Raw genomic sequence first — 27,470 nt, 5'->3', positions numbered from 1 at the left:
CGCTGAAGCATAATGTGATCATCTGTATTATCAGGATCAAAGAATGACCCTGACTCATGGCACCCCATCCGATCTGACAGCCTCTGCCGCTGACGAGGGCATGCTAAGGAGGGGGGGGATCTATGTGACCAACCCAAAAGTGGCTCCTATGGACGGTAAGAGTCGATGGTAGACGTGAGGAAGGCCGGGGAATCTAATGAAACTGAGGCAACCCTACTATCTTCGTCTACTCGATTGAAACCCAAAGTGAAGGGTGTCAAAAAGTTCCTCTTGGAGCTCAATGCCAAAGGACTAGCCCTGAGTACTGAACCTGCTGACTCTGGAGAATCAAATACCACTTGGAAGAACCCTCATCCAAGCAGACAAACATCGGTGAGGTGCCCTACGAGGTATCCAGGTAAAGCCGAAAGCATCCAATCCCTAGCCTGTAGCTTGTAGGGTTGGGAACCATGGATGCGAGCAAAGAGTGAGGTGGCATACTCATGCTCTGAATCTGTCTTGAGTTGCTGAAGCTCCTGGTAACTATTTTTGCGGCCGGTGGAAGTGGTCGAGGATTGGCTGAATGGAAATCCATTCGTCAATCAAGGTGGAATGGCCGACATGAACGCGAAGATGTTCTGTCCGTCTGACAACCTACTGCCAGAGAGAGAAAATCTCTCTCTTGTCCCTAGAAGGGTTGAAGAGGGGGGGGGCAAGTTTGGGTATATTTTATGAAAAAGAAAAGTGAAGTGTTTGGGCATTTCAAAGCTTTTAAAGCTATGGTTGAGAAAGAAACAGGCCTGCAAATAAAATGCCTAAGGTCAGATGGAGGAAGAGAGTACCTCTCAAAAGAGTTTGCAAGGTTCCTGCAAGAGCATGGCATAAAGCAGCAATATTCATGCAGTCATACCCTACAACAAAATGGACTTGTAGAAAGGAAAAACAGGCATATTGGAGAGGTATCTCGTGCCATGCTCAATGAAAAAGGCCTGCCATATTATTATTGGGCTGAAGCAGTTGCTACAGCAATCTACATAATGAATAGGACTCCCACTGCAGCAATACATGGCATGATGCCAGAGGAGAGGTATACTAGTAGGAGAGGCTGAGAAAGGGGTAGAGGGAGGGAGGGAGGGGTAGAAGGTAGGGATGGGGGACGGGAAGGGAGGCGGGGTAGGGGGAGCCGGGGGTAGGAGGAACAGGGGGATAGGAAGGAGGGGCAGCGGGGGGTTAGGGAGAGGAGGGGAGAGAGCAGCGAGGTAGGGAGGGAGGGGCGGGTAGGGGGAGCGGGGTAGGGGGAGCAGGGGGTAAGGAGGTAGGGGCAGCAGGGGGCTAGGGAGAGGCGGGGAAAGCAGCGGGGGTAGGGACGGAGAGGTAGCGGGGGTAGGGACGGAGAGGTAGGCAGCAGGAGAGGGAGGCAGGGGAGCGGGAGAGGCAGCGGGGGGAACAGCAGCAGGAGAGGGAGGGGAGGGAGCGGGAGAAGCAGCAGGTGAGGCAGCAGCTCGGGAGGAGGGGCTGGCAGGGAAGGGCTGGGAGGGAGGGGAGAGGGGTGCAGGTCAGAGGGCAGCAGGCAGCAGCAGGACGGGGAGCTCAGCAGCTCTCCACAATCTCTCCTACACTTGAAATTCAGAAAAACTTTCAAGCAAGCAACTCTTGCACCATTTAAAAATAGAAATGGATCAATGTTCCCTGATGCCAACTGCCACAATCGGGAGGAACTGCAACAGAGCATAGAACTTCCAAATTCATTGTTACAAGGCTCATCAAAGTCGTGGATTCAGTCATCGAGTAGACTCATCAACAACGATTGTAAACATGTATCTACTGTTACATTCTTTATGACAGCCTCTGTCAAGGATCTGCATACAAGACAGTGCAAGCATCAGTATGCTTACAAGTTACCAAGCACTACAAAGAAAGAATCCTATAATTCTAAATCGCTCAACACATTCCTGAACTATTTACATAATTTAGTTAGAAACAGGTAGAAGTCTATGGGCTGAGCCATGGACAAGATGACTTCAAAGACTCATTCTTCTCCACATCATGTACATCATATATACTTTATTCATTAGTCTATGGACTGAAATATAACCATGGCATATCATTGCTTCAAACACTGATTCTTCTCCACATCATGTACATCGTACATACTATGTTCATTAGTCTAATAACATTTGGAATTAGATTGAATAAGAACAAGCTTGCCAAAGCATACTTCATCACGTGATTTACAGATACAAGGAGGTTAATTTTTCAATGGAGTAGAAGTAGGGTCACCCTCACTATAGAGACTGAAGGTCTATTTTCCAGCAATCATACATTTCCCATCATAGAATCTAACATCTCACCTATAAGCTTCACAGTGGTGCCTTTCCTCTTTTACTCATGTGCTGGAACCACTCAATGGCATTTTATAGCATTTGACTATCACTTTGGATGTCTTAGGTGACAGGTCATGACACAAAGCACACGATCCTCCTAGTGATGTCATGCAACATCCTTATTTTGCATATGCGAGTCGTGAATACGGGGGGAAACTTAGCCAACTTGAAACCCCACTCCAATAGCTGCGATGTGGTTTACACAAGCATTGGTCCTTCACTAAAGCAGAACCTCACGGGTGGGTGCATGTTAAGGTGGACCACTTTTTTACTAGTATAGTACTGTAATAGCTCTTGAAATATGACCACTAATATTGACCTCCAATTGTCAATTTGTAGAAAGAAAATATGCATGTTGGACCGATTGGGTATGATATTCCTTAAAATCACAATCACTTGTGTCTTATGTTGTAACTACCCTAAATCTTTATAATAGTATTCACTAATAGTGCTTTGTCCGCGACAAAACCATTTGGACCACTAGATCATGCACCCACCCCACAATGTTCAATTATATTTTTGAATTTTGTGAGTACGTGATGAAATTTGCTAAAATCTGTATTTGCAACCTTCTCTAGGACAATACAAGAACTCAATGCCAAATAGTGTGCTCTTTTGCCAATAAGCTTCTACACATATATAAAGTTGATGGGATAAGGACTATCTAAGGACATGCTGAGAGCATGTCTCCAAACAACAATCTGATTGGAAAAAGTATCTTCCACAGGTGGAGTTTTTTTACAATATTGCTGAGCATTCCTCTACTAGGCTCAGTCCATTCATGCTAACGTGTGGATACCAGCCTAGAGCCCCATGGTGTGTTGGCTTACAGGATGTCAAGGTATGTTGATGTTTGCAAGGGAAAGCATTAAAAAAGCTCAAGGTAGAGCACAATTAAAACTAATCAGAAGTGCTCACCTTGATTCCTCGAAGGTCAATGGGTTTACTTGAGAAACCCAAAAGATTATCAAATGATGGAAACCAGTGGAATAAGGTATATTCATGTGTGGACATACCATGGCCAGTATTATGGAGGTTAGCTAGCCTAGGATTGGTTACATATCCTAAACTTGGTATAGTTAGGACATGTAGTACCCTTGGTACATTAAGGTTAGTTTAAGTGTAAAGACACTTGAGCACCCTACACCTATAAGAGAGTGAGCTTAGGCTGATTTGGGTCGTCCTTCAGAGAATGCCTAGCTAGATTGGAGTCCTGTCCAAGCCTATGTGTCCCTAACGACATTGTGCACACATAGGCTGCATGGTATGGGATATGTAGTCCTACCTGGGAGAACGGTGTCTCGGGGATGACCCTGAGGGATCAATGTTGAGTGGTGATGCACAAGCTCAATCCACTAATATCCCAATGTTTGAGTACTAACAAATGGATGTTTTGCAATTACACTCAAGTGATGAAGTCAATTCTAGATCCTCTAGGTTAGGGGTGTCTAATATTGTGAGAGTGTTTCATGCTTAGTTTGCAATGATCCATAGGATTCTTGGCCAAAGCAATTCACGATTGATTATTGCAACCAATAGCGACTATACCCTCGTGTGCTATACCGAGATTGTAACCTTCGAAGCCAAATAGCTTCACACATTGCTGCGTTTGCTACTATTTACCTAGCCTCGATGTTTTTTCTTCTTGCTCACCCATGAATAATTGGCATTGTAGATCGAAAAATGTAGCCAAGACCAGGAGACAAGATATCCTTGGGTAGGAGGTGGTCATTTGTTAACACTTCGCAATCTGCAAAGGGAAGAATAGAAAAGACCCTTAGATGTATGGGTCCACAAGCACCTTGCTTGCAAGGGCTCACCTGCAACCTTTTATAGAGAGTAAATCTGAGCTATTTTTATCATGCACGGGAGTGTTTATGGGTTCAAATGTGGAAAGGAGTCAATAAATACTTTTTCTCTACTCTTGGTTCTGGATATGATAGAGAAAGTGTTTCTCAACCTATCGAATCCGATGTGATTATTACAGTCAGGATCCAGATACTATCATGCATATTGCCTCATATTACTGTACTTTCCTCTACACTACAGAACCTAATAAGACTAATGGAGACAGTGCTAGATTGAGGGTATGGAACAATCATATTGTTAGTGAAAAAGGATATGAGGATCTCACTTGATGCACCTTTCGGCAACTTAGAACTCAGGACTGCATTACTTACCCTAATTCCTAGGCTCAAATGTTCCTCTTTCTTCATTGCCTTTTGGGAGGACATTGGTGATCATATCACTTTAAGGAGGGTGTAGGAACTTGATAAAACAATGGAGGCTGATCATACTATTGGGCAATATATACAAAATATTAGTGAAGGCAATTAGCCTACATTTACAACCTCTACACGTCACTGACTTGATCCATGATACATAGGCCGTCTTTGTGCATGGAGGCAACATTTTTGACACATTGTTTCATTTTGGGAGGCCTTGGAGTGAGTGGCCAGAAGTTAACCATTCTAGGGAATACATTACTCAGCTCAAAAAGGCCTATAAAGAATTCCGTGTGGCGTGGGCTAGATGGTTTGGAAGACACTAGAGACACACTGGCATGGAAGACTTAGATTCAGGAAGGAGGCGTCAATATCATTGATCCAGACTTATAGTGTAGGGCCTTGCTTTGCAAGGTTGTGGTCAGAGGGGATTTGCCAAGACATGAAAATTGGAAAGATTTCGTCATTCGTTCCATACGGTCTTGCTCTCCTTCCACATGTGGGGATTGGATGGATAGTATCGAGTGGATTTTTACATCAGTCCATATTAGGATTCCTTCTTTCTCTCTTATGGGTACCATCCTAAAATCTTTGGACAGCTTCAGGAGTGATCTTCAAAGAGTCCCACCCTCTTCTCTCGAGGAGATTGAAAGACAGCCTGTCCTGTAGAATGACAACATACTTGATTGTCATGCCAGACCTCTTGGTATTTCTCTTTACATGCAATGGTTTGGATGGGAGAGAGGATCCTCCTTTGTGGCTTCTTGGAAGAATTTCAAAAACCTTTTCGATGATTGTAAATTTCAAGTAGTAAATCACGTTGGAGAAATTGAACGGAGAATTGAGGAAATTAATGCAGCCGGATTGGGTTTTTACAGGTAGCGGGCCTCACCGTCGCTCTGTGTGGCTTGGTGCTTTTACGAGGTCATGTATCCCACTTCAGGTCATAGGACTTAGACGAGGTTCAGAGGAGGATGCCTTGGTTTTTAATGTTCACTCTTGGGACAAGTTGTCCATGTCCAGAAATAAGGATATCCTTGTAGATCTTGTTTTTAACCCTGTCGGAGTTTTGGGTTATGTGGAGCAATGTTTTTTGAGTTTTAGGTTGCTAGCTAGGCCCTAACCTCGATCACATTCCCTTGGGTTCATGGAGGATTGTCTCTATGGAGGTATCCCCATAAAGTATCTACAATGGGACTCCAAGGATTGGGAATGGATTGACGCAGTACATGGTCAGTAATGCCAGAAAGTTTCGGCTCAGTCTTAGGGGCTGAAAGCCAACCAGATCTTATCATTGGGAGACTTTTCAGATTTCTACAAACTAGCATAAATTCTTTTGGAGAAGACTAGAAATCCCTCAGAAATAGAAAAATCACTCTTTTCTTTTGGCGTTCTATTCATGGAGGAATTGCATTAAACCTAGGAGGTCCAGGTTTGGGGCAGCCCCTACTTGCTTGCATTGCCTTTTTGCCGGGAATCCATTCAGCATTGTTTATGAGATTGCAGACAGGTGAGGTTTGTCTGGAAGGGGATTGCTAGTCTTTTGAGCACCTTTGTTCCCTCCCCCTTCTTCATCACCTAGGGTGCAATGGCTTGGCTCTTTGTTTTGGGGCCTCAGGTCTTTTAGAAAGGCAAAAATCTTCTTGGGCTCTTTCGCTTCGATGGCATTTAATTGAGTCATGCTCTCTAGATGATGTTCACCGATTTTCTCAAAGAGTTGCACATGCCTCAATGGATAATTTTTGGTATACTATAGCGAGCATCTCCACGTGGCATATTTGGAGATCCATATGCATAGAGGCTCTGAATGGCTCCCACGTCCACTCTTCAGACACATTGAGTAGTATTTGGACAGATATTGTGCACATTTTGATGGCCATTTACGTGAGTATGCAAGGTGTTGGAACTAGATGGGAGGCAAGGTAGTCTAGGCTAAGACATGAAAGACAAGACTTGTTGGAATTATCGCCATAATTCATGGCAGTGACCAGTGTATGACTAATACGTGGGTTAGGGGAACTTTTCCCTCATTAGAGGTTTGTTCCCCTAACCGCAAAGTTAGTGGTTGGGTTAGTTAGGGTTTTGTCACTATGACAAAATCCCTAGTTTTGTGTGTTGGTGTCTGCAATACAACTTACGTTGCTCTCCTTCCAGCTCTCACCTTTTTTGCTCACATTTGGTATCAGAGCAAGGACTAGTTCCCGGACCAGCTCCTACTCCTCTTGCCTAGCTCCTGCCTCAGCCTAGTATCCATACATGCAGCCCCCAGGTTGCCACCTGCAGCTCCACGTTGCTCCGTCCGTACAGCTCCAACCTGCGCGTCAGTTGTTCGTACAACCGTACTGTGCTACTACGCAACACCTTGCCGTACACATGCGTCCATCCTGCACGTGACAGCACCATACATACATCACCATATGTTGTACATCGCAGGTACAATCCCATACGTGATAGCGTTGTACAGTCGTACGGCTTTGCAATCATGTCAGTGTTGACGCCGTATAGTCGTACGATGTTGCAGCTCTTTTCATACAGGTCGTACAAGCCCGTACCTGATTTCCGTACAGGTCCATGTGTGACCTGCATTCATTGTTCCATACAGCTGCGTCATTCTGTACTGCACCAACAGTACAGCGCATACAGTATGTACTATACGGACTGTTTTGTTCACTCTGCCTCATCATTTGCTTCGTCAAGGTCTCTGCAGGATCCCTTTGCAGGTGCATTTTGCAGTGTGAGCCATTGTTTGGCCAATCTGTTGGAGCAAAAGTACGTGACAGACATTGCAATCAGTTTGCAGAATTTGCTCCAAAATTTGGGGCTTTTGGTTTTGCTTGCAATTTTGCATAGAAATTTGAGGCTTTTGGGAAATTTGCCCTCTTTTGATTGCAATTTCCCTGTAGAAATTGGGGCTTTTGTAATTGGGCTGCAATTTCTCAGTGTATGAGGCATTGAACACTTTGCAGGCAGTTTTGGACTCAGATTGAGTGACATTGCAGACATATGCCCTTTTTTGGCAGTGTCGTTTTGGGAGTTTTTGACATTTGCAAGACATTTGGGTGCATTTTGAGCCTTTGATAGGCTGAGACAGCAAGCTATCCCTTGGTTTTGGACACCCATTTTCCTATATTTGGAGCTCTTGAATTTTTGCAGGTGTTTTGCAGAGAGATCTAGCAGAGATTCAAGTGAATTTATGCTTGTGGGCTGTTGCATTTTGAGCAATTGATTGGCTGTTTTTTCAGAAGTGGGTAGTTTGCATCAATATCCCAACAGGGATTTTGTTGTGCACCTTCATTCCCAGAAAGCGAATTTTTTGGTTGGTATTTGCTGCAATTTCTTTGGCAGTTATTGTCAAACACTATTTTCTAACTCCAAGCAGATCACGGGAGTAGCACCAAATTTGTTCCACCCAGCCAATCTTGCTGAAGCGTGAGAGCTGACGGAGAAAATCAGATCAGAAACATACGTGAACAGTCCATTCTCCATCTCTCACTAACTCCAACAAGCCCCATCTCCCTAGATGGATCTAGATGCCACATGTCATCATCATAGGGCCTTCCTAATGCAACATTTCACCCCTCACTTGGGAAGCTTTAATTTCCTTTGCCCCTAGGCACATTTCTTGCATTAGGCCCTTAGCCTTAGATCCACCTAGTCTGGTGCTACCAACCCTCACCTAGGACCTTGACATTAATTCCCTCCCGATCATTTACATGAAGCGCAAACAAATATATTACAAACATAGATCCTTTAAGGGAAATGTCGACTGATTCTTCTGAGGTCATGCTACCTCGGCTAGAGCGTAACATTCCTTCCCTCTTCAAGCATCAGCGTCCTCGATGATAAAGTCTGGGAACACTCTCCGCAATTGGTATACGGATTCCCAGGTAGCTTCTGATAGAGGCTGACCATGCCATGCAACCAACACCGTGGGTATCTTCCGATTTCGTATTTGCATTGTTCCTTAGTCCAGGATTCTTGTTGGTTTGCACCTTGCATTATCCTCTATCTCCTGAAACAAAACCACACCTTCGATTAGTGAGTCACCTATATGTAAAAATTTCTTTAAGCGCGAAACATGAAAAACCGGGTGCACCTTACACCCTTGTGGCAATTCTAATTTATAGGCTACCTTTCCTATTCTCTTTAGAATTAACCATGGCCCACAGTATCGAGGTGATAACTTAGCACACTCTCCTGAAGTTAACGACTTCGAGTGCGAAGGAACTCTGAGAAAAACTTTTTCTCCTTTCTTAAATACTCTTATAGACCGGTTTTCATCCGCATACACCTTGTCTCTATCCATAGCCTGGCGGATATTGACTCTCACAAGTGTTAGCATCTCCCACATCTGAATCACAAAGTTCACGGCACTAGGCACTTTCTGAGGTATTCCAACTATAGTTGGATTCGCTGGTCTATAACCATAATTCAGCTCAAACGAACTGAACCTTGTAGAGGAATGTTTTCTATCATTGTAGGCAAACTCTAACAATGGCAACCACTTGTCCCATGTATGTTGCCTTAATGACACATATGCCCTCAGCATATCCTCTAAAGTCTGGTTGACTCTCTCCGTCTGACCATCCGTTCAGGATGATCCCCCTAACTTAGTCCTTAGTGTCTCAAATACCGCCGTCCAAAAATGACCGGTAAATCTGACATCTCTGTCTGACACTATGGATCTAGGCAATCCATGCAGACGAAATATATGTCTAATAAATAAATCCGCCACTTGCGGGGTACTAACAGACTCTCTAGTCGGAATGAAGTGAGCCATCTTGGTTAGACGATCAACCACCACAAGGATAGAATCATACCCTCCTTGTGTTGTAGACAACCCTACAATAAAGTCCATGGAAATGCTCTCCCACTTACTTAGTGGTATTTCCAAGGGCTGTAAAAGTCCGGGTGGCTTCACCCGCTCGGCCTTACTTGACACGAAAAACACCGTGTCACATATTCATGAATATGCTTTTTCATCTTTGGCCAAAAGAAATCTCGCTTCACGAGATCATATGTCTTCTCGACTCCTGGGTGTCCCGCACATGGGTTATCATGGCACTGTCAAATGACTCTCTGCCTGAGATCATTCTGACTAGGTACTACAACCTTGCCATTTCTTTTCAGCATACCATCCCTTGTGGTATATCTTGCATATGTTTGGCCTTTTTTGGATGCCAGGTCATCCTTTTCGTTTTCCTCGGGTTTCAACATATGAGCTTTAGGCCATAAGCTCTGGACAAACTCGTCCACCTTTTGAGTTTCTCTGATCTCGGTCATTAGAGCACTCTCTAATACCGTGAAACTCATATTGTGCATAATGCGAGACAACGCATCAGCAATCTTATTATCCTTCCCTCTTCGGTACCGAATCGTCAAATTAAACGCCTCCATGAGCTCTGCCCACCTAGCTTGGCGGCCCCTCAAGTCAGGCTGTTTATAAAAATGTTTCAGAGTATCATGATCCACATCCACATAAAACTCTGAACCATACAAATAATGCCTCCATGTTTTCAAAGCATGGATAACATCATACAACTCCAATTCATGAGTTGGCCAATTTCTCTGAGAGGGAGAAAGCTTCTTGCTTTCAAAGGCTATTGGCCTTCCCTCTTGAAGGAGAACTGCTCCTACCGCAATGCCACTTGCATCGGTTTTCAGGAACAACGGTTTTTGGGAATCAACTATTTTTAACACCGGTCCTGTGACGACAGCTTGTTTTATGGTGTTAAAACTTTCTTGTTGATTGTCCCCATATAAAAGATACTTTATCTGAGGTCAGATCAGTCAATGGCGATACTATTTCAGAATATCCTTTGATATGCCTTCTATAAAATTGGACAAATCCCAAGAATGATCGCAACGCGGTAAGACTCTGAGGGATTGGCCAAGTCAGTATCGCAGCCACTTTCTTTGGACCCATTTCTACCCCCTCTGGAGTAATTATGAATCCTAAATATTCAAGTCTAACCATACACTGTATAGTTTTCTTTTTATTTACATAAAGACTGGCTTTCCTCAAAGTACTGAACACTATTCTTAAGTGTTCACGATGCTCAGTAATACTTTTACTGAATACTAAAATATCGTCAATAAAATGTACTACAAACTTTCCGATATACGGACGTAGTAAATCATTCATAAGCATGACGAATGTAGCAGGAGAATTGGTAAGTCCAAAGGGCATCAAAGCGGTTTTATTCACATCCTCGGCTCTAATCCGGATCTGATGGTAGCCACACTTAAGATCTATCTTATTGAAAATCACGGCTCCATGTAATGCAACTAGCAAATCATCAATCCGAGCCATCGGATACCTGTGCTTAACAATGATATTATTCAATGCTCTGTAATCTATACAGAGGCGAAACGTATCATCCTTTTTCTTCTTTAATATCACTGGCGAAGCAAAAGGTGAGAAACTTGGTTGAATCTGCCCCAACTTGAGGTATTCTTCCAGTTGTCTTCGCACCTCCGCCTCTTCAGTAAAACTCATTCTATAGGGAGGTCTATTTACAGGTTCTGCCCCCGGGATCAGTTCAATCTTATGCTGAACATTCCCCTCTGGAGGTAACCCATAAGGTAGTTCATCCCTAAAACATTCAGAGAACTCCTCTGTTATAAGATTAGCCAGCTTGGCCATCTCACCACTTTGCGCAACATCAGTGCTAGCCGAAGAATCATTAACCGGTTCTACCGATGCCGTACAAAGGAATAAAAACTCTTCTTGAGCTTTTCGGATTTCCATCACGGAAACCAACGGTCCCTGAGGTACATCTTTTTCATCTCGCAAGACATAAAGCACATCATTCATCTTGAATTGATATACGTGCTTTTTCCAATCAATGGCTGGATTCTTCCTAGAATGCCACGCCATACCCAGGGCTATATCTGCATGAGCAAGCTTAGTCATTTCAAAATCAAGCTTCTCAGCATAGTCCTGAATACGAAGCTCCAACTAGGAAACCCTTTAGTCCCATACTTCAGTTGAACTTCCATCTGCCATCCTGACTGTATATGCATAGTCAGATGGGTTAGTCTTTAATTTCAGCCTCTTCACGAGTTTCGAGTTAATCACATTGTGCGTTGACGCCGAGTCAAACAACACAATGACATCATGATTGGCCACTTGCCCTTTCATCTTAATTAACTCCGTATCATTAAAGGCTATATACCCCGTTGCTGCGGGCTTAGATAGGATGTTATCAGGTGCACTCGTTACTAGCTTAGCAACAGACACACATAACAAACAAGGTACTGACCTCTGAGAAGATCCCGCTAGCTGAATCTGCATCTCTTCTGCTCTGGGACTTCCCTCCATTTCCACGTCACATTCTGAGACCACCATCTCAGCCATCCGACAATCTTTATTCCGTGGACAATCCTTCCACTGATGAGGCTGAAGAAAACCAAGCCTTCTCTCCTCGCTTTTTCTCTTTTATCTGGGTTTAAGGGAGACTTAGACCAAGCCCGGGGTGCCATTGGGGTTACTTTCCTTTTCACTCCAATGGTGGTACTTGATTTAGGAGTTTCAGCTGGTTTCGCCTGCTTGGCTTGACCACTCGGCTGAGAACCACTCCCTTTACTAATCCATTTCTTCTTAAACCCAGATTTCTTCTGGTACCCATACTGGGTTCCAACTTGTGCAAACCCACTTGGCCTGCTGCCCTTGGCATCTTCATAGTTCAGGGCTATGGCTATTGCATCATCCAACGTGTTCGCATACTTAGCACGAACTTCCATTTTAATCCGATCATTCAATCCAAATATGAAATCTTTCACTTGGATTGATTGAGGCAGGGGTTCATCAATTTTCATTACACTCTCTCGAAACTTATCAGTGTATTCTGCCACTGACAAATTTCTCTGACGAAGGTTTCTATATTGATCCCAAGCTCGGGATGCTTCGTCAAGAGGTAAGAAGTGTTTCCTGAATTCTCTTTTAAACCCCTCCCAGGTAGTGGATGCTATACCATCTTTTTGTTGTTTAATCCACCACCGATCCGCTGCCTCACTAAACATGTGGGTGGCCTTGCGGATCTTCTTGATGTCATTTCTGATTTCACAAATGGTGAACGCCTCGTCCCATTTGTGTAACCAGGTCCCAATGACATCAGAACTACGGTCATTCATCCGACCAGAATACTTTTCCGACCTATAATTGGCAATATTTGGTACTTTAGCCTTCCTAGGCTCGACCGTATGGACACTAGACTCCGGTTCCATTGAAGCCTTTCCCTTCTCATCTCGAGAAGTCTGGTAGACATACTGTGTATCACTCTTCTAAGTTCAGATTGCCCTGCATTGGCCTGTAACTGTTGCACTAATAACTGCTGCAAGGCATCCTCAAGTAATGCAATCCTGCAAGATAAGGTGTGAGCTACTGGGCGCGACACCTGCTGGGTCGGCCGGACTCCTGACTCACCAGGGTCCCCCCTGGAAGCCCCTTCTTCTGCTTCCATTCAGGTCAATGGGTGTTTTGCCATTAAAAAAAAAAAAAAAACCCCGCTAGAACCCTGTATTTACAAACTAACACAATTCAGTGTACTGGCACTCTAACACAATTCCCTATACTAGGGAATACCTGCAATCCCAGCTTCACACTAACTAGGCATTTGACACAGACATATAACCAAATACCACTTTCCCTATACTAGGGAAATTCCTGCAGGTCAACTTAGACTGAAGCACACAGGCATAATCTGTCCCTGCTATAGCATCAAACCTTCATGCAGACTAATCACTTACGAGATCCTCTTCATGTAAGCGGAGCATCAACAAAACTAATCAAGAAAAAATAAAAAAACACCGAGTTGACGGAAGCTCCCTGGTTGATCGCTCCTGCTTCCCGATTTGAAGAGTCTACTCTTCACGTAGTGCAGACGTCCCTAAGCCCGCAACCTCCACGTAACTCAACCCCTTACGCTCCTGCAACAGGTTGTCAGCCTAGAGCTGGGCTGTACCGTCAGCCTAACACCGTCCGTCAAGGTTGATGGGCGCAAAATCTGTCCGTCAAGCCCACGAACCATTTTACATAACACACCACAACTCCTACTCGCCAGTGCCAAAGGACCACCGAGCAGACACGTCGTTGTCATCCATTATCCGTAATTCGTCAAGTGAGTCCATCGCATGGAGGTCACGAGTAGCTGAGTCGTCCTACGCTCCTCATCTGTCTGGTTTCGTCAACCATCCTTGCGGGAACCCTCCGCTCCAGCAACAGCTTAGAAGCCTGGCTGTTAATTGCTCTGCAATATAGCTGTTTGCGTACTCCAATTCGTAGGCCAGCGCCGATCGAACCTCACGAACAGTCCCGCACTCCTTGTACCCGACCGCTTCAGATCACGCTGCAAGAGATCACGCTCACGATGAACTTCACGTATCCCACGCTCTCTTCTTCTTAATCCCGTTCGTCCAGCCTGAAGCTCTGGTCTTTCGTCCACCACCAACGGGCAACTATACGCTTCACGTTTCGTCACCCAGATCCTCTCTCTCACCTAACCTGGCTCTGATACCAAATGTCAAACACTATTTTCTAACTCCAAGCAGATCACGGGAGTAGCACCAAATTTGTTCCACAAAATTTGTTCCACCAAATTTTCTAACTCCAAGCAGATCACGGGAGTAGCACCAAATTTGTTCCACCCAGCCAATCTTGCTGAAGCATGAGAGCTGACAGAGAAAATTAGATCAGAAACATACGTGAACAGTCCATTCTCCATCTCTCACTAACTCCAACAAGCCCCATCTCCCTAGATGGATCTAGATGCCACATGTCATCATCATAGGGCCTTCCTAATGCAACATTTCACCCCTCACTTGGGAAGCTTTAATTTCCTTTGCCCCTAGGCACATTTCTTGCATTAGGCCCTTAGCCTTAGATCCACCTAGTCTGGTGCTATCAATCCTCACCTAGGACCTTGACATTAATTCCCTTCCGATCATTTACATGAAGCGCAAACAAATATATTACAAACATAGATCCTTTAAGGGAAATGTCGACTGATTCTTCTGAGGTCATGCTACCTCGGCTAGAGCGTAACAGTAATGGCCCAAAACAATCCCAATGAGGTGTTTGGAGTCCTCACACAGGAGGATAAGTTGGATGGCACCAACTACTCCCTATGGAGTTTTATGGTTCGCAATATCCTCGTTGGCAAACACTTATGAGACTATGTCAATGGGGATGAGCCTCGGCCAGAGAATGTTGTTGCACCTGCCACTCCTTCTCAACAAGGTGGAGGAAGGGGTAGAGGACAAGCTCAAGGTGTAGAATAAGTGCTAGGTGCAGCAGCTGTTGCAGCGGTGGCTCCTACACAGGATCGGAAAAGGTGGGATTCACGTGATACACTAGCACTTTCAGCTATCTCCCTTTCTGTCAAAAGGTTTATCATTCCGCACATTCGGTCATGCAAGACCTTGAAGACAGCTTGGGATTTTTTGGAGAGTATGTTTTCAGCCCACAATGATGCTAGGGTCTCATTCCTAAAGAGACAGTTGACTCATACTCATATGGATGAGGGTGAATCTATGTCTAAGCACCTCACTAAACTTCAGGATTTGAGAAAGCAATTGTTAGATATTGATGAGATCATTCCAGATTCAGTGATGGACACTACCACTTTGAATTCTCTTCTTGAGTTTTATCTTGCCTTTCATACCTCATTGTGACTAAGAATGATGCAAAGAAGCCCAAGAGAAAGGGTGTTTGTCATTATTGCAAGAAGCCGGGTCACTACATCGGGGAATGCAAGAAAAGATTTGCCAAGGAAAAGAAAAAGGATTCTGGCATGGCTATCACAAATTCAGGTCCTCATGCACGTGATGGTGGTGATGCTTTAGCCAACTTAGTGGAAGACGAGTATGCCTTTCTGACTTTCAGTCTTGATTTTCAGGTGGTTGCTTCAGATATTACAGCCACCTCTAAGGATGACTCTTATGCTTTTCTAACTTGTAGTTATGAACCTTCCAAGGATTTGTGTGCTTTCAATGTCAATGAGACATTGAATAATTGATACTTTGATAGTGGTGCCACCAAACATATCACTTCCAGAAAGTGGTTGTTTGATTCTCTGCATCCATCACCCGCTGGAAAAAGGGTGTCTTGTGCCAATAATTCTTTTTATTCCATTCGTGGCATTGGTGAGATTGTACTTACAACCACAGATAACACAAATTTCAAAATTCATGATGTGCTTTATGTACTCGGAATCAAGAAGAATTTGCTTTTAGTGTCGTCTCTCAATAGAAGAGGATTTCAGGTTGTCTTTGAAGATGACAAGCGTGTAGTCCGATATAGGGAAGATGACTATGCCTTGAGACTATCTGGCACGCTCTTTTGTGGTCTTTTTCAGCTTGATGTTTTTTAGAAAAGACCAGATGATGCACTTGCAGTTTCTTCTTCCACTGATGCTATGCAGAATGTGGAGTTATGGCATGCTAGATATGGGCATATGAGTTATGGTAGCTTGATGACACTTCAAAAACATTCTATGGTTGATGCTTTGCCTCCTTTGGAGTCACCTCCCCCTCATGCATGTGAAGGGTGCATACTTGGGAAGATGCACAGGTTTCCCTTCAAGAAGGATGGTGCACCGTGCAGTATGAGCTGTTCGAAAATTGCAGTTCATTCATAGTGATGTTTGTGGTCCCATGAGGACTCTTGCATTGGGTGGTTATCTCCATTATGTCACATTTATTGATGACTACTCAAACTACACTTGGGTTTATGGTTTGAAGAAAAAATCAGATGTATTTAAGCATTTTTGACACTTTGTTGCCAAGGTTGAGAATGAAACAAGCCTTACGGTTCAGATTCTACGCACAGATAGAGGGGGGGAGTATACGTCTCATGAATTTGAGGCTTACTTGAAAGAGAAGGGCATCACACATAAGCTTACAATGAGGCTTACCCCTCAGCATAATGGTAAAGCTGAGTGGAAAAATCGAACTCTTATGGAGATGGATAGATGCATGCTTACAAGCAAAAAGTTGCCTTACCAGTTTTGGCTTGAAGGTCTCATGTGTGCCAACTATGTTTTGAATCGGGCTCCCACTAAGGCTTTGAGAACAAAAACTCCTTACGAAGTTTGGCATGGCAAAAAGCCTTCGGTGGATCATCTTCGTGTCTTTGGATGTCTTTCCTGTGCTCATGTGCCTGTTGAGTTTCGACATAAGCTGTCCGACAAGGCAATTAAGTGAATATTTGTTGGGTATAGTGCAGAGAGCAAAGGTTACCGTCTCCACAATCCTACTTCACATAAGATTTTTGTTAGCAAAGATGTAATCTTTTCTGAAAATTCAGGGCATACACATGCTAAATTTAATATTCCAGCTTCGTCCACCTCGGATGATGTTTTTGAAGGATTGCTGCCTATTGCATTGGGTTTTGGAGCTGACATCCCTCACGAAAATCAGATTTTACAGCAAGCTCCTCTTGTTCCACATGCCCTGATTCAGCCTCAAGCTGATTTAGCTCCACCACATGCAATGGAAGATGCCGTCAGACAAGAAAGGACAGAAATACACGCAGCAAAATCAGTTCCTCATTGGCTGCTCCAAACTCTCAAGGAGAGTAGGCTTGATGCTCCTTTGCCTGGCAGAACTCGTAGTGCATCCAGACAAGCAGAGGGGTCACATTTTGTGGATTCAGTTTTTATAGGTGCACTTCTTGATGAAGAAGAGCTAGACTCTTTTGAGGAGGCTTAGGATAATGTGCATTGGATGAATGCCATGAAGGATGAGTTGCAGTCCATTGATAAGAATCAAACTTGGAATCTTGTGGATTTGCCACCAAGAAAGAATACCATAGGTACAAAATGGGTTTTCAAGGTCAAGCAAAAGCCAGATGGGTCTATTGATAGGTACAAGGCAAGGCTGTTTGCAAAAGGTTATGCTCAGAAAAAGGCTATTGATTATGAGGAGACTTTTGCTCCTACTTCCAGGATGACTACTATCAGGTCGGTGATTGCCATGGCTGCACATTTTGATTGGTGTGTACATCAGTTCGATATAAAAACAGCTTTCCTTAATGGAGACTTGTTGGAAGAGGTTTATGTGAAGCAACCTCCCGTTTTTGAGGTGTCAAGTGCAGCCCATAAAGTACGCAAGATGAATAAGGCTTTGTATGAGCTGAAACAAGCTCCACGAGCTTGGCATTCAAAGATTGATGCCTTTCTGACCAGCAAGGGTCTCACTAATAGGCCAACTGAAAGTACCCTCTACATCGAGAAGGATGGGGGGAATATTTTGATCATCATTCTTTATGCAGATGACATGCTGCTCACAGGTTCTGATGAAGGAATAATTGCAGATTTCAAGGCTGAGTTGAGAGCCACATTTGATATGTAAGATTTAGGCATGCTTCATTTCTATTTAGGGATCCAGTTCATACAAGAGAGATGTGGCATCATTATGTCTCAATCCAAGTATGTGTAGAAGCTTTTGGATCAGTTCAGGATGCATGATTGCAAGCCATAGCCACTCCCATGGAGCCAGGGCTGAAACTTACTATGTATGATGGAGATGAACCGGTTGATGCCACACTTTGCAGCCAAGCTGTTGGATGCCTCATTTATCTGTGCAATACTCGGCTTGATATTGAGTTTGCAGTTTCACAAGTGAGCAGATATATGCACAACCCAAAGACTATGCGATGGCAGGCTGTAAAACACATTTTCCGTTACTTACAAGGTACTAAGTCTTATGGCTTGATGTTTCCCAGGGGGGAGTGGCTTTTAGATGCGTGCTTACAGTGACTCAGATTGGGTTGGAGATTGACACAAGGCAGTCCACTAGTGGTAACTATTTCTTTTATGTTGAGCAAGAAACAATCTACAGTGGCTACCTCCTCATGTGAAGCTGAGTACAGGGCAGCTTTCACAACAATAGTTGAGTGTGTTTGGCTTCGTCATTTAGTGGCTGATCTTCATCTAGCATTAGAGGGTCCTTCTCCTATTCTCACTGATTGTCAGAGTGCTATTGCAGTTGCCAAGAATCCTGTGTTTCACGCTCGCACGAAGCACATTTGATGTTAGTCGGGAGGCAGACTTCTCAGATCTTCAGATGACATTCTTTTGGAGGTTGCCTTTCAGCCTGTTAGGATTGTAGGTTACATGGAGTGGGGCACGGACTCACAGTGGTGTCTTGATCCTAACCCCGTTCTTCTGGCACTTGGATCTTGGAGACTATGGTTATGTAGTGGTTCTCCCATCAAGTTCTTGCAGTGGGATCGGGGGGAGTTGATGAAGGGCACCGAGAGAAGAGCATCCCCTTCTTTCGCTACACAATCAGAAATGCCGGAAGATTTCAGCTTAGTAGTAGAGGTTGGAGGCCCTCCTGAACTCCTCATTGGGATATTTTTGCAGAGGTGCACAAAAACTTTTGTAGGAGGCTCTGGAAATACCTTAGAAATATAAAGATCACTCTTTTCTTTTGGCTTTCTATTCATGGAGGGATTGCAATGAACCTGTGGAGATCGAGGTTTGGGGCTGACCCTACTTGTCCTCGATGCCACGTAGCAGTTGAGTCAGTTCAGCATTGCCTTTGGGAGTGCAAATAGGTGAGGACGATATGGAAGGGTGTTGCTAGGATTCTTTGCACATTTCATAGAGCACCCTTCTTCATGACTTCGGGATTAGTGGCATGGTTATCTCTTACTGGACCTTAGGTGTTTTTCAAGGGACTCATCCTTCATTATACGACGACACTATGTGGAGTAATGCTCCCTCCACTATGTTCCTTTCACTCCTTTCAGAGCTGCTCATGCCTCGGTAGACACATCTTTGGAGATTCTGGCTAGCATTGCAGCTTCAGGGATTGTGCCAAGTCGGGTAAGCTTCAAGAATACTTTTTGGTCACCGGTTTGGACACAAGGGGAGGTACTTGTATTTTTGTTTCTTCTACTATGCTACCCTTGGTGATTGGACACTCTAGAGCTCAGGGGGTCATTCTTTGGATTGGTGGGCGTACTCTCAGGAAGAGTGAAAATGTCCGGCTATCCTCCTCCACAAGGTCAAAGCCCAATGAGAAAGGTATCCACTGTACCTACTGCATCCGGGGAATAAAAAACAACCTGAAAGAAACCTCGACCAAGCAGACGAACATTTGTGAGGTTTCTGGGTAAAGCGGCGAGCTTGGCCTGTAATCTGGAGGGGTGGGACCCATGGATGTGAGCAAAGAGCGATGTCAAGCTCTCCTGCTCTGTATCTTTTCTGAGCTGCTACAACTCGTCTTTTTAGAATGTGATGGTTTCCGCAGCAACCGGTGGAGGCGGGTGAGGATTGGCTGAAGGCTGAGCCATTGCCAATGGAGATGGTAAGGCCGACTCGAACACAATGGGGTCCTTCCGCACAAAACGCTGCCTGAACAAGAAGGAGAATGAAGAGAGAGGCAAAAGAAGGAGAGGGGAGCAAAGGAGAGGCAGCAGCTGGGAGGGAGAGGCTGCTACCAGGGAGGAGGGTAGGAGCTGACCGGGAGGGCAGAGAGGCCGCCACGAGTGGGCGGGAGAGGCTGAAGGCTGAAGGTGGAGGAGGAGGAGGGGCAAGGAGAGGCGGGGAGGGGGTGGGGTAGGCTGAAGGGGGAGAGGGGAAGGCTGAGGCAGGGGAGAGGAGGGGCAAGGAGAGGCGGGAGGGGGGGCGGGGTAGGCTGAAGGGGGAGAGGGGAAGGCTGAGGCGGGGGGAAGAGGAACCGGGGGTGGAGGGCTGAGGTGGGGGTAGAGGAGGCAGGGGGGAGGGCTGAGGTGGGGGTAGAGGATGCGGAGGTAGGGAGACGAGGGAGGGAGGGCTAAGGCGGGGGCAAGGAGAGGTGAGGGGGGGGAAAGGGCTGAGGCGGGGGTAGAGGAGGCAGAGGTAGGGAGACGAGGGAGGGAGGGAGAGGGGGGTAGCAGCCGGGAGAGAGGGAGGAGAGGGCGCAAGGCTGAGAGGGAGGAGAGGGAGGGGAGGAGCGGGCTGAGGGATAGGCTAGGCTCAGAGGAGGGAGGGGCAGCTCGTGCGGGGAGGAGCAGCAGATCTTGCCAGAGTAGGATTGTTATCATTTGCAACTTCAGAACTTCTCTCTTTTTTTTTTTCTTTTTCTTTTTTTCAAGAAAAGTACTTCATTCTTCAGAACTTATCTCCCTGTGGATTGAATAGAAAATCAGACACGGCTGCAGAAAATGGGGCTCGGTGAATTTGCTACCCTGCCATGGGACAAGTGGAAGGTAAACATTTATGCTCCAGTGCAGTTTAAGTCACTTCTGCAATCTGAGGGACAGCTAAGTCTAGGTCTGTTTGTTGCAATTGACCTGGTGGAAAAGGTATTTAGATTACCTCTGACTGAAGAGCAAAAGTGGAAGAAATGTTCACATGATGTCATGATTGCAGAATTTTCCGCACCGGAGATAACAAGAGATGAAGAATGTCAAAGATTAATAGAAAGAGTACCAGCTTGCATGGCATATTGATAAAGAGTTATTGCTAGTTGAAACTGACCATTTGTGAAGTAATCTTTTTGGGTTAAAAAAAACTGACCATATGTGAAGGGATGAGACTACACTCTTCTACCTGCGGCAGAGCAGGGTAAGAAAGTTAGCTGGGCTAGTTATGTGCATGCAAAGATCATGGGGGACATTATGCACAGAGAGTTAAAAAAATCTCCGCAGGATTCCAAACTAGCTCCCATTCTTGCAGCACTGTTTCAGAAAAAGCATACAGTACCTGACCCCTGCCCAGTCGGATAAACAAACTATGCTGGACCCTAGGGCAAAGCCACCTACAAATCATGAGGGAGAAAATGATGGAAGAGAATTGAGAAGAAGACTCAGAAAGAGATGATTATTTCCACATGAAGGATCCCCTTAAATATAACACATGGCCACTCCATCAAAGCCCCTTCACAACCTATCATACATGGGATAATTGCTACTATGGCACATGGTACTCTTTCCCGCAATGACCTCTCCTGAATTCCCTAAAGGGCCAAACAACACTATACCCTGCACAACCTTAAAAAGAGTCAAGAGACCTTAGCCAAACTGATTTTCAACTCAATAAGAAAAATCTTCTTGAGCATAGCTGTCAAGAGGATAAAACAGAAATATATCTTAAAAGAAGCGTTTGTGTCTCACATGGGTTTCTGACCGGTATTATGATGTTAAACTTATTTAAGGATAGTGTAAACCAGACTTCCAAGATCTGAAACACACTTTCTTACTCCAGCTGACTCTGCACAACCAGTCTGACTACACAACTGAAAAAATTGTCCAAACAGTTTTGTACTTCCATAAGACTTTGGACTCTTTCTCAAAACTTTACGTCGAGAGAGGTAAGCCCCTACGCCTTTTAATCTCAAGAATTCTTATCTAAATTTGGCTATATAGCCCTTGTTCCCAAGACCCCCAATCCCTTTGATCCCAAGGATTGTCATCTATAGATTTGGTCATTCAAGCCTTTCCCCCATGAGTAACCAGCACAGCTGACTGATGCAACTGATGGTAAAGAATATACTAGGTGAGCTGCTTACCCTCAGAAACGTAGTTTAATGCAGGCCAACACAATCCCTCCTGTTTACGAAGACTTTTTGTTCATGTTGTCGAACATATGAATTGAAGAGATTGATTTTCTTGTCTGAAATTCAGAAACCTCAAAGAAGTTCAAAACCTTGAAGTACTCACCTTTCATGTAAAAACTTTTGTAGCCAACTTGATGATCTAATGGCATCCTTCAGAGATGGGTAACGATCCATTAGGCCAGAAGATGCTGCAAAAAAAGGATGCCAACAATGAATCAGATTGTAGGGCATCTGTGTAAGAATGAGAAGAAAATCATGGGAAATGGGAAATTTTACCAGACTCAAAATTAGGATTTTATTTTAAGCGCCATACCTGAAATAGTGACCTCCCACAGATCTTCTTCTTCTGCAGGTTCTAATGATGTCTCAGACTGCAGGCATAAGCAAAGACGTTATTGGACATAGACTGCACAATGTAGAGCTAGAAAAACAGGTCTGTCTGTACCCAAAAAAGCAGCACTTCAACACAATGATTGCTCATGATATCAAAATAATAGTAGCATCAAAGACGGTTGAGATTTCAATTGATCTATCATTTCTAGAAAATCTTACAAGGCCATCTGGTGGCACTCACTCCCCCTGCTTTGTCATGACTATGCAAAAGCAAAGAAAGAGGAGGAGGGAGGCAGATTGGTCAGATCTCTAATTCTGATGTGATTTTTGATGCGTACCAGAATAGTGGGCTTTGTTGAGCAATGCTATTTTGCTTCTGGATGGTATGTAGACCCTCCTCTAGAGGATATCCCACTTGTTATTTGGAGGCTTTGTACCAGAATAGTGGGCTTTGTTGAGCAATGCTATTTTGCTTTTGGATGGTATGTAGACCCTCGTCTAGAGGATATCCCACTTGTTATTTGGAGGCTTTGGCTTTTTGGGGGTGTTCGCATAAAGTTTTTTCAACAGACCCATGGGAGTGGAAGTGGATTGTAACAGACAACCACTCAAAGGGTCTTCCTTTCTTTGAATTCTGCTAAAAAGTTTCAGATTACTGCGAGAGATTGGAGAGCTTCCAAATTCCACCATTGGGAGAGCTCTCAGATCATCTTGGAGATTCAAACATCAGTTTGAATGAGGCTCTGAAAATCCCTCAGGAATAGAAAAGCCACCCATACCTTTTGGGTTTCTATTCATGGAGGGATTGCAGTCACTCAGTGCAAGAAAGAAAGAAAGAAAGAAATTTTATTAGTGTCTTCGGAAGACCGATGGGTCTATGAGATTGAAAGAAAACCTGATACAAATCACAGTAAGGGTGGAGCTACTCCCTCTTATCCTCCATGCTTATCAACTAATGACTCTATTCAGCACTGCCTTTGGGAGGGAAAAATATTTTGGCGAGCTTCTTAATGTGAGCTTTTTTACCATTTCCTTTGTTTTTGCGAGCTTTTTTTAGAAATCCATACATGTTTTTGTTATAAGAAAGATGGGGAGGTTAGAAAGAGGGGGAGAGGATATAGGATATATTCATTTTCATAGCATGTGGAAGGGGTGGAAGAGTGTATACTATGCACAAGGGGGGGGCGGATATGAGTGGCAGTAGGAGGCAAAAAATTATGGAAGATATGTCCATATTCAAAGTAGAAGGGAGGAACTATGGGAGATATGTTCATTTTCAAAGTGTATAATTTGAAACTTTTGACCTCATATTTGGATTCCTCGTCGAATTCCGGTCATTTTGAGTACCAACATGACCATATTGCGATAAAAATTGGAAAAATGGTATTTTTGTCATTTTGACCTGTTTTGGGCCTATTTTGAGTCTAGCGCAGACTCAAAATAGGCCCAAAACAGGCCAAAATGAATTCATGACAAAAATAGCATTTTTTCAATTTTTATCGAAATATGGTCATGTTGGTACTCAAAATGACCGAAATTCGACGAGGAATCCAAATATGAGGTCAAATCTATCAAATTATACAATTTGAAAATGAACAAATTTCCCATATGCTCTCCCTTCCCCTTTACATTTCAGTAGCTGAACCTAACTTTCACATTCCTCATCCTCTCTCTCCTCCTTGCACTCCTCTTTGCATACCTTATAAGTTCCCCCTCTAACTATGATAACGAATATATGTTCCAACTCCCCTCCCCTCCCTTCTCCATGCCACTTTACCCATGCGCCCATCCCTCCCCTTTTCCTTTATCTCCCCTCTCCCCCCTCTCTCCTCTTAACTGCAACCACAACCCAAAATTTCCACCCACCCCACTCCATGACCCCCCCCCCCCCTCTCTCTCTCTCAGGTGAATGAGAAGCTCACAATATTCATGAAAATTGAAAAAAAGCTCATGACAAAAAGCTCACCAAAAAATCACACCCCCTTTGGGAGTGCAGACAGGCCAAGATCATTTGGACTAGGGATAGCAAAATTGTTAGGTGCAGTGTTCTCCTCCATTTTGTTCATTACTTGTGGTTCAATAGCCTAGCTTTCACATACTTGGCCTTACACATTTTATGAGAGTCAAGAATTCTCTTGGGATATCATGGTTCGGCACCATTGTGTACAATTCTCTCAATTTTGATGTTTGGCACCATTGTGTATAATTCTCTGAATTTCATGTTGTCCTTGTCTCTCAGTACAAACCTGCACATGTATCAATGTCTAGAAGATTGTAGCAAGCATCATTGCATGGTACATTTGGAGATCTAGATGCAGAGGGGCTAGTGATGGCACCCACGTGAGCTGTGGCCAGTATCTTGGACAGATATGTACATACTTTGATCACGCAGGGATCTTCTAGATCTTATTCAACCAGGAGGATGATTTTTCTCGGAGGGTGAAGAGGTTTTCCTTTCTTTTACAAGACCATCACAAGCATAAGATGGCATTTCCCACCACTATCCTGACTCTTATCAAAATTTTTATTTGCTCGCCTTTTTAAGTGGTATATTACCACGGGTTTTTCATGCTCCACATCAATGCCTTGGGTTTCTTCTCTCGGCTATTTCTTTCATACTTATACAAATATATTTCTGAAAAAAAAAACTAAGGGTCACAATGCATTAGCAATTGTTGGAAAATTTAGGCCTTAACACATCTAGACATATTACAAGCAGAATAATACGGGTCTGAAATAGAGACCAAAAGGGCACAGCTTTTATCTACATAGCATCACTTGTAATCCAAACACTGAAAGATGAAACCTTGAATGTGTTGGCAAAATCGGCAATGAACTATAGATTTAGTTCATTTATTCACCCTTGGATTGGTTTGGGTTTAGAGTTATTCAAAGGTCAAAAGAGTGGTAGTTAGAACTTAGGTCCTAGCTTAGGCCACCTATGACTTCATGTCATTGGTAGGTGGTTAGAGATTTTTATGAGGACACATGAGGTGGCATATCCCCACATGCATCCACCATGGATGGAGGGGATGGTTGTCACTTGGCGCCATTCTACTTGTCTAACTAGGGCTGTAGGAAGGACCCTTTGGAGGGCTCAAACTCCAAAATGTGTATGATCACCAACATAGTCAAGTAGGCAATAAGGTTGGATGAAACGGATGTCTTTGCCATGTGTCCTGCCGGCATGCACTCACTACCTCAAGTCACTCTAATGCACCTTATCAAATTTGAAATTAAATTTATGTAGGTGTGTCCGCGCATTCGATTGGGTACACTGTCAGTGCCACATAGGAGGTTTTCTGAAAGGTCCAAGGGTGCCTTCACCCTCACACCTCCTCATGGTTTGCTTTGTATTGGGTTCATTGTTCATTTGTAGGTAATTGTTGCATTTCACTTGTGTGCACCAATTTTTTCCAGTCTTGGAATTCATTCGCAGCAATTCAGATTCTTGCGTGTGCATCTATTACTACATGTGTGTGGAGGGCACAGCAGTCTAACAGGCCTCCTGTTTTCTTTCATGGTATCAAAGCATAGGCAACACCTGTGAAAGCCAGCATTGGGCAGTCTCCTAGCATTTATCACACACATAACTGAGACTTGTCAGACTCAGGAAGGAGAAGCCTCTATAGCAATTGCAAAGAAGAAGACCTGCATGAGAGCAGGCAGCTAAGGCAAAGAGTGGTCCCCTGCAATCTGCAGAGAAAAAGGCTCTTCTCAAATACAGAGAAACCCAAATCACAGATATGTGCTGCAGGTAACGAAAAACCTAGTTGGGTACTAAACAGTAAACTTGAGCAAGAGGTGCCCACGCAGCTGACACAGGACAACAGCACTCAACTGAATCAGGCTGTTTGCAATCCAGAAGATGAGAATTGACTATCTTTGCATCACCGCAAACAGGCAGCTGAACAAAGTGGTTTGAAGAGCCTCAAGTAGAGGTGGTGACAGCAAGTTGGAGGTGCTGAACTGAAGCAAGATCAACAAAGACTTGCAACAGTAATTTCCACCTTAAAAATCCCAATCAGCAAGACACTGTCCGGGAGCTGCTTCTTGTTCACCTATCAAGTCATCATCCAGCCAGGCCAGTCAGCTAGGTTGTCACCATTTCCACACAGAATTCGATGAAGCTAGTGTGGCAATGCATCTGACAAAGTAGGCATATAATCAGTTCAAAGTGATGACCTGCAGATAGAGCAATAAGAAGACGGGCTGCATCACCAGCCTTCACCTTCAACTTGCAGAAGCAAGGCAAAGGCATCGTCTGCAAGCACGCACAGTGAGGCACTGCAGGACAGTCGAAGTCGCAAACAAGAACAAAAACGAATGCCGATCTTCAAAGAAGAGGCTGACATGATGATAAGCACATTAAGGCAACCCAAAGCAACCACTTGCAAGACTAAGAGCCTTGAATTTCACAAGGCAAATCCAACAGAAATATACAATCTACAACAGCTGCAACAAAAGAGTATGAAACAACCCCCATGGTGGAGGTTCTAAGATCTCCTTAAGCTCCATGCATACCTGCAAGCATAGTAGGGAGCCCAAGAGGGGGAGAGAGAGGCTGCTGCGGGGGTGAGAAGAAGCCAGAGGAGGGAGGAGAGCCCGTTGGGGAGGGGGGGGGAGCGGCAGCTTAGGAAGGGGAGGGAGGCTAGGCGGGGGAGGGAGGCAAGGGGGGGGGAGGGGGAGTGGGTGAGAGGGGAGGGAGGGAAGAGGGGAGAAAGAAAGAAAGAAAGAAAGTTTATTAAAGTCTACTAAAGACCGATGGGTCTATGAGACTGATAGAAAACCTAATACAATGGAGCAAAAGGTTGGAGCTACTAATCGAGCATCCTAATCCATGCTAGAGGACTGTGTAGGACATAGACAATGTCATCATCATCAATGTCACCATAGTAAACACAATACAATATAGCACACATGCGGCATGAAGCATCAAGGCAAGCTCGGTGACGGACTAGGCTGTGCAGGCGAAAACCCCATGATAGATCCCGGTCTA

At 44.4% G+C, this 27,470-nt stretch overlaps 1 protein-coding gene across 1 annotated transcript in view; it reads right to left on the bottom strand.

Moving 5' to 3' along the window:
• Positions 1 to 1,672: 1,672 nt before the first annotated feature.
• The window catches only part of LOC147886682 (neurochondrin family protein), a 195,434-nt gene continuing 169,636 nt past the window's right edge, over positions 1,673 to 27,470 (bottom strand). Inside the window, exons 18-20 of the mRNA XM_087395959.1 lie at positions 22,452 to 22,509; positions 22,242 to 22,326; positions 1,673 to 1,838 (exon numbers count right to left, since the gene is read on the bottom strand). Of these exons, the coding sequence (XP_087252085.1) occupies positions 1,757 to 1,838; positions 22,242 to 22,326; positions 22,452 to 22,509 (225 nt within the window). The 3' untranslated portion in view covers positions 1,673 to 1,756. The remainder of the gene's footprint in view (positions 1,839 to 22,241; positions 22,327 to 22,451; positions 22,510 to 27,470) is intronic.

This window comes from Dipteris shenzhenensis, chromosome 24 (assembly GCF_047967505.1).
Source record: "Dipteris shenzhenensis isolate YYH24624 ecotype China chromosome 24, Dip_SZ_1.0, whole genome shotgun sequence".
Taxonomy (NCBI): Eukaryota; Viridiplantae; Streptophyta; class Polypodiopsida; order Gleicheniales; family Dipteridaceae; genus Dipteris; species Dipteris shenzhenensis.
This window is presented reverse-complemented; position numbering and strand designations above follow the sequence as displayed.